An 8,415-nucleotide genomic window follows, 5' to 3' on the forward strand; every position below is an offset into this window, starting at 1 on the left:
AAGCCTTAGATTCCTTCAGCACAGCATTAGGCAGACACTACTTAGGAAACCAGAGTTGGTACTTGAGGTGACAACCCTAAAGATGAACTGGCTTTGGAGTCACACAGTTCCCTGTTCAGATTTAAATTCTGCTATTAATTGTGTGGCAATAGAAATTAAAGTTTCCTCACTGCCAAATTGGGGAATTATCATTATCTTGTGTAACTGTTTTGATTATTCTAGTTATCACAGATACAAAGAGCTTACTACATACAAGTACTAAATAAATCATGGACATTGTCATTCTATTTGGAAAGAAGCTACAATTGCTTCATTTCCCCCCCTTGTTGTACCTTTCTTGCTATGAGGAAGCCTTCTGGCTGGACTGAAAAGCACATTTCTGATTTTTTCTTCTGCTCAAAATTCACCTTTTGATCCTTAGCCAAAAGTGTGAGGGTTTTTTTCTTTGTTTTTAAACCCTTAGTTCCTGAGATCAAGAGTAGGTTTTCTTCTGAAGATCTTCATTGGCAATTTCAAGTATCTTGTTACTGTCATTTCTAGCATAAAACCTACTCAACACCCATCCCAATTATGACCCAATAATGATTATCTTTGATAAATTAATAGATATGTATAGGCATCTCAAAGGTTCAGCTGGCCATGCACATGTACATATTTAGATATATTACTTTGTAAAAGCAAATTTGAGAAACTTTACATTAGTTGATTTCCCCTACTTTCACCATCTATCTATCCTTCCCTCACCCTCATTAATTTAATGCACAGACATACTTAAAAAAATTTAGGGGGTTTTGTGCCCAATGAATCATGTAGTTTCTGGTACAAAAGCAGAAAACAATTTTTAGCATGAAAAGACACAGGAGACTTTGCTGCAACCACATTTTATCCACCTGAATGCGCCGTACAGCATTGGGGCAGGATTTAAAGTAAAATCCTAGCATTCCCTCAGCTCAGGTCCTAAAAATTACCATCCATACCAGAAGAGCAGATAATTCAGAGGCACCAAAATCAGTTCTGAAAAAACTAAAATTGCAATTATACCAGTATGAGTTGAAATGTTTTCAATGAATAAAATTTAAAAGTACTTACTGCTCTCACTGCTTTGCTTTTTTTGTGTTTGTTTTGTTAATCCTTACCCAAGGATATTTTTTCCATTGATTTTTAGGGAGAGTGGAAGAGAGAGGGCAAGGTAGAGAGAAACATCGATGTGAGAGAAACACATCGATTGGTTGTCTCCTGAATGAGCCCTGACCTGGGCCCAGGCAGGGGAGGAGCCTGCAACCAAGGTAAGTGCCCTTGACCCTTTGGTCGGCAGATCAATACTCTATCCACTGAACCAAACCATCTAGGGCTCACTGCTTTGCTTTTTAAAATAAAGTAATAAGCTATAATATAGGTTCATTTAGCAGTGGGTTTGTCCAAAAATTACAGTTAACAAAGTTCTATTTTCATAGGGCTTTCTATGACCTATTTCTTAAGAGAAAATTACCAAGTTATTACCAAGTTTTCAAATCTAAGACATGATTTCCTATAATCTTATTTTAAAATTATTTTAAAGACCTATATTTGGGGAAAATAAAGAAAGCAAAAACTAGAAATGTTTGTGTATTTTTTGGAAAAGATAGTTGAATGTTCTATAATCTGATTATGGTAGTATGTGCCCATACACATTTGTCCAAACTCACCGAAAGATACTCTTAAAATAGTGCATCTTTTTACATGAAATTGATCTAAATAAAGTGGATTTGAAGAGGTAATTGGAGTGTCCAAGTCTCAGAATGGGTGTCTGTCCTTTTGTGTAGGACCCTGGGAGAGCTGGGACCGACTGCGCCTTGGACTGTGGTTCTGGGATAGGAAGGGTCAGTAAGCATGTCTTGTTACCAGTTTTCAACAGCGTGGAGCTGGTGGACATGATGGAGCCATTCCTCCTCGAAGCCCAGAACTACCTGCAGGTCAAAGTAGACAAGGTCGAAAGCTACCACTGCTGCAGCCTACAGGAATTCACACCCTTGCCAGGGAGATACGATGTCATCTGGATTCAATGGGTCTCTGGTTAGTCCTGCATGGCTCACACCTGCCCTTCTCTCCTCCCCACAAAGAGAAGGCAACACTGGACTTATTTGAGGATTTGCACAGAGGGAACAAGGATACAAAGGGAGATCTACCAGTAGTTGTGCCTAGAACAGTTAGCTAGTATGAGGTATCATGGGAACTCTTAAAAAGCTCTGGTCATTTTGATTTCTCCCCTGACATCCTCTGGATAAGCCTGACAATTTCCATCCTTAGGGATGGAGTACCTTTGGACCAATCTAAATCCTATTAGACACCTAAATACTTGAAAAATTTTAAAAATTGGGGCCAAAAAAAGTTTATTCCCATTTATGGGAAAACTGGACTCAGATTTAAATCCCCAGAAAATGAGACAACAGTGAATTTGATTTTTGGTGTATGTGTATGTTGGAGGCACAGATGAGTGATAGAGTTGGGTTTTAGGGGGATGTGGAGGGGACCCATGGCATGGGCGATAGTTTATCTCATGCCCATGAGGTACATAGACCAGGTAGTATAATATCTATTTTACAGATGGGACATGAGTGCCTTCAAAGAGGGTAACTGTCCTCTTATCTAAATTTTTAAAGCCTCCTGCAATGAAAACAATCCAGGCTATTAAAAAAAACTCATGACTGAGTAAACAAATGGTCTCCTGGTTCTTTCTTACTCACCTTCTTTCCCACCCACCATTCCTTCTGTTTGCCCATCTACTTGGTCATCTGTAGGGTACCTGACTGATAAGGACCTTCTTGCATTTCTTTCCCGGTGTCGAGAGGGCCTGAAAAAACATGGCGTCATCATACTGAAGGACAACGTGGCTCGGGAGGGCTGCACCTTAGACCTCTCTGACAGCAGTGTGACTCGGGACATGGGCATCCTCCACAGCCTCATTAGGAAGAGTGGGCTGGTGGTGCTGGGCCAGGAGAAGCAGGACGGCTTTCCAGAGCAGTGCGTCCCAGTGTGGATGCTCGCACTGCACAGCGACGGGCGCTCCTGACCAGCGGTGGGAAGGAGGGGCTGGACTGCACAATGCTGCTTTGGGACAGAGGTGCTCCCCTCCGAGGGGCACCTTGTAATTCATGGAGGAATGGAGAGAAGTGGGGGCAATGCATGTCTGGAAATGACTGGTAATGTCGTGTGTACAATTTCCACTAATTATAGAAGTACATGCAAACACTTTGGATTTTCCGAAAGATGAATGGAGCAAAATATAAGAAAAAAAATGATTGTGTATACCTAAACTGGATAAGTGTACACAGAAACCAGAAACGGAGCAATGTCCACAATTCTACACTGCCCGGGTCTCTGAGGATTTGCATTATAGAGGACAGAGTAAGGGCTAGACCTCCTCCCTCTGCCCTCGTGCTAGATATGTTATACTTCCTCTTTGGGACTACTACTTAGACAAAAATCTTCCCCTAATTAAGAAGGGCAGTCAAAATAATCTTGTGAAAACAAGCCCATTACTTAATTTTGTCTTTAGTCTTTCTCTTGACAGAAAACGTATATGGTTTCACTTTTTATTTTGGGTCAGTTCACTACCCATTGATGTTGTATGGCTGTAACTTGATAACAGAAGGCTGTGTTTCAGTGATGGGGGAGTCTCTCTTTCCAGGAGAAAATGTTGTACCCTTGAAATTTCAGCTGTGAACATATAAGTAAATGTCACTGATAATCTAATTTTAGCCATTGGCTGCTTGCTTCTTAGCAGCTGCTCCTGTTTCCTTGGTTGATAGGAACACACATTCGAAAGAAAAGGGAAATGATAAACCTGAAAAGTGAACCAATTGGATTAATTTAAGGTATTGGTTAAGAATAATAAAAAAATCTTTCAGAACAAAATGTAATTTAATTTTAACTGCTATTGTCTTTAAAACACTCCACTATCTTCATTCGGAAGCTCACACTTGTATTTTAATAGATATATATGTTTGTTATATGTATATGTTTGTATTTTGATGTGTAATGAGTCTTCTATGAAATGCAAAGAATCAATTTAAGTAAAGAAGGCCTATTGCATGATATGGTATCACCATAAAAATCATATCTGCAAGGCATAGCTCTAACTTAGGAGGAAAACAAGCATTATAAGACACTTACTACCTTGGTAGTTTCATGTTTGCCCTAGAAAATTGTGTCATTTACTCTGTCCCTGGCATCTAGTGTATGTCACTCCACAGTCTAAGGTAAGTAAAACAAGAGGTAGAGCCCTTAGTGAACGAATCAGAGAGCAGAACTAAATCAAATGGTGAACATTACCAAATGGACTGAGTGTGGCAAATAAGGGCCCTCCAGTTTTAATCCTCCATGTCTTCGAGCAAATTAGCCGAATCTTCTTTTTAGGCCCACACAGGAATTTTCTTTTTCTTTTACAATAGCACTCTTAATTCTGTTACCTCTTGGCTTTCTGCTTTGCCAACACTCAGATACTGATTGACACAATTATCAATTTCCTCTGCTCCTGGGCTCCTGAGCTTATGGAGGAAATAACATAATTGTCCTTTGTATGTCTGATTATTTCACTCTACTGAGATTTAGGAGTATAAGAAAACAGCAGCAGTCCATCTTCTCTTCGTAAGTCACCACTTTCCATTCTCCTTAGAAATGTCCCATATTTTTATTGCTCTACACAATTTCCCAACTCTATATCCACCCTAATTTAATTGAGAAATTAGACATTGGAGAGTAAATTGTATCAACATTTGCCCTTTATACTGTTAATAGCAAAATAAAAGAAGGAGTGACTTGAGAGGCCATTGGAGCTGATCATGCTGCCTACTAGGTCATGTTAGGGTTTGGACATGTTATCCATCAAACAAGACAAGGTTCTTGAGGGTTCAAGTGAGGGACTGATTTTTCTGGTCTTGGAAGTAGAGCCAGAGATATTGTAGAAGGAAGACATTTAGAGTGAGACCTTCCCTAGCTATCTTCAATCTAATTCAGTGAGTCAAACTCCGCTGGTGTTATCAACACATCAGTGTTGTGGTGTAAGTGACAGTCTACATTAGTTCCAAATTCTGACCATAGTCCAACTACCCCAGAATCATTTGGGAAACTTTTATAAAATAGAGATTCACAGGCTCTGTCCCCATGACAGTCTTAAGTTCTGTGAAGTGGGCTCAAATAATTTGTATTTCTTATAAGGCCTTAAACTGATTATGATCATTAGTTTTGTTTGAAGATACTGATGGGGAAAGGGACATGGAGCTGGGCTTTTCAGAGCCACAGAAAGGTAAGGTAAGGCAGGCGAGAATGTGGGCCAGGTTCAGGGCAATAGCTAGATGGTAAAATCCATTCTCCACATCGATGCCAGTCCTTCTGAAATACAGATATGACCGTGTGGCACATAAACTTTCAGTGACTCCCCATCACCCCTAGGGTGAATTCTCACTCCTTAGAAGGACAATAAAGCCCTGACTTCCTTGTCCATCCTTGGCTTTTCCACACCCGCTGCAGTCATACTTAACAACTTGTAGTTCCCCGAAGGAGCTACCATTTATGGCTCAGGGCATTCACAGGTATTACTTCCTTAGAATTGAATGTTGTTGTTTTTTGGGTCTGGCACAGACTGTTTAGATGTTGCTGACAAAAAGGCAGCTTCCCTCACCACCAGCCCCTCCCCGCCAGGTGCTGTTAGGTGCCCCTACTACCACACTACCCTAATACCCGCTGCTTAACATATCACAGCACTGATGTGGCACTGTAATTACCCACTTATGTGCTATTTCCTCTATTAAATTCTGAGTTCTTTAATGGAGCATTCATGGTTAGTCTCGGTCTTTTTTTTTAATCTCACCTGAGGATTTTTCCCATGGATTTCTAGAGAGAGGGGAACGGAGGGAGGGAGAGGGAGAGAAAGAGAAACATCAAGGTGAGAGACACATCTCTTGGTTGCCTCTTGCATGTGCCCTTACCAGGGCTGGGAACCTGCAACTGAGGTACATGCCTTGACCAGGAATTGAACCCGCGACCTTCGGTCTGTGGGCTGACACTCTAGTGAGTCAAACCAGCCAGGGCATAGAGTCTCAGTCTTCAGCATAGGCCCTCACACTGCAGTAACTCAAACTTTTGTTGAAAATATAAAAGGCAATATTATGATAGCAGAAAGACTCAGGAGGCAGTCTAAGTTTCTGGAGGCATCAAAAAGGAATCCGAACAAAGCAGCAGGAAAAACCAAGGGCATCTGAAGTCTGATGAGCACAGAGGTGTGCAAGAATGGTTCAAACAGTGACCCGGCAATGCAAGCTGGCAAACAGAAAATGCACAGAAACAAGAAGGCATTGAGCTCAGGCATTCAGGAGGAGATTGCAGCAAGAAAATTAGGTTCTGAGTTAAAATCCTGCCTCATAGGAACATCTCTCTCTTTTGTATGAGTCAACCTAAGGATATGGCCAACCCAAAGTCCAGAGTTTCATCATGTGAGAGGGTGTAGCTCATGAGAGAGATGTATTGTAATTGTGAGTAGGTCATAACAAAGCAACCGCCTAATTCTCACCAGCTTCCTGCTAAGCAATAAGTCCAAAGAACCAACCAGGCTTTAGATGAAGTTAGTCTTCTGTGACTGTTGGATATAGGAAGAAGGTGCTTACCTGTACGTCAGAGATGAATTAATTGCTAACATGCCTGCAATTCTAGATGAACTTTGGAGGACCCCTTAGCTTATGCAGTGACTCATGAATGGGTACAATCTTCACCTACCTCCTTTTCTGAGAACCTGGGCCACCACTTCTAAGCACCAGCTTACAAGCATGCCAAGTCTTAAGGGGTCGGCAATTTTATAGATTCAGGACCATCATAAAAATATAAAACAAAATGAAAAAGGTCATCCAATGTGAAAGATGATCTGCTTTGTATTATGGACACATTTTGGCCTTATCCTGTTTTTTTGGTGTGTTTTTTTTTTTTCCTTTCCTCTCCACCATTTCCTGTGACTGGTCTGTTTTGAGTGATGCATTGGGGAGAAGACCTGTGGCAGATACATTCAGCTGCCTGTCAGGAGTAATTAAAACCAGTTGTGTTATTGCTTTCCTTGGTCCCAGCTGATGCTTTGATGCTTTGGTGTCTATGCCAGAAAACTACCTCTTATAATCATTGGAGGCCAGTGTTTTTGCAGAGGTCACTGCAAGCTAATTAAGTAAATATGTGAAAAATAGTTTTAAATTATCTCAATTAGTAGAGTGTGTGTATACATGTATCTAGAGTAAGGGTTGAGAAGAGACTTTTTAAATGATAACTGACTTGCAGAGTCCGTGATTTGGGGCCAGAGAACTATGCATATACAGCACCTTTGTACGTTCATTAAGTTGGTATAACTTGACCTTTTGCTGTATGACAGGCTGTGTTAGTTTCTGAAAATAAACATATAGAAAATGTCCAAGAAGATCATGGCTCAGTAATGGGAAAGACAGATACATAAATAATAATAAATCAGGATAAAAAGAGTAAAAGAGTGGCCTGCACAAAAAGTTAAAGTAATATAGAGAATGGAGTGGCTGACCATACCTCTGGGAGGCTACACAGGTTCATTCATCCAACCATTTTTTGAATGCCTACTATGTGCCATGCACTGCTCTAGGATCTCAGGATATACCAGGAAATAAAACCCAAAGGTCCCTGGCCTTGTGTAGTTTGTATTTTAGAAGAGATAGGGATGCAATAAATATAGAATTTTAAATTATTTTATGTTACAAAATGGTAAGTTTTTTGGGGAAAGGAGAAAGTACTGTAAAGTAAGGGGGGGTGGGAGTCATGGAAGAAGGTTGTGATTTCAAATAGTGGTATTAACTTCATTGGAGAGGTGACATTTGAGCAAAGAAATGAAGAGGGTGAAGCCATTGGCCAGATGGATATCTGGGGGAAGAGGGAATAGCCAGTACAAATACCCTGTCTTGAGTGTGCCTGGCCTATCTGAGAAACAGCAAGGATATCAGTGCAGCTGCCACAGAGTAAAGGAGGGTAAGAGTGGAGTAAGATATGTGGGTTAGGGATATGGGAGGGGCCAGATCATGTAGGGTCATGTGGGTTATGAAAAGGACTTTAACTTTTATCCTGATTGGGGTGGGGAGACACTGTAGAGTTTTGATCAGATAAATGACATGTGACTTGCTTAAAAGAGTTCCTCTGACACTATGTTGAGTAAAGAGAACAGGGGAGGGGGGCGGGAAGGGCAAGAATGGAAATAAGATCAGTTAGAACAGGCACTGGTAAACTCTGGCTCATGGTCCAAATCCAGCTGGCTGCTTTTTTGTAAATAAACTTTTATTAGAACATAGCTGTTACCACTTGCACTACAACAGTAGAGGTAATTGCCATAATGATTGCATGGCCTGCAAAGCAGAAACATTTACTACATGACCTTTTACA

The 8,415-nt window shown here is 40.8% G+C and overlaps 1 protein-coding gene and 1 long non-coding RNA gene across 2 annotated transcripts in view; one reads left to right on the forward strand and one right to left on the reverse strand.

Annotated features, from left to right (window-relative positions):
- The window catches only part of METTL11B (methyltransferase like 11B), a 16,179-nt gene extending 13,102 nt beyond the window's left edge, over positions 1-3,077 (forward strand). The window contains exons 3-4 of the mRNA XM_006766990.1: positions 1,803-2,052; positions 2,778-3,077. Of these exons, the coding sequence (XP_006767053.1) occupies positions 1,803-2,052; positions 2,778-3,049 (522 nt within the window). The 3' untranslated portion in view covers positions 3,050-3,077. The remainder of the gene's footprint in view (positions 1-1,802; positions 2,053-2,777) is intronic.
- The window catches only part of LOC107183636, a 173,038-nt gene that overhangs the window by 20,396 nt on the left and 144,227 nt on the right, over positions 1-8,415 (reverse strand). The window lies entirely within an intron of this gene.

The sequence above is a fragment of the Myotis davidii genome, unplaced genomic scaffold, assembly GCF_000327345.1.
Source record: "Myotis davidii unplaced genomic scaffold, ASM32734v1 scaffold580, whole genome shotgun sequence".
Classification (NCBI taxonomy): domain Eukaryota; kingdom Metazoa; phylum Chordata; class Mammalia; order Chiroptera; family Vespertilionidae; genus Myotis; species Myotis davidii.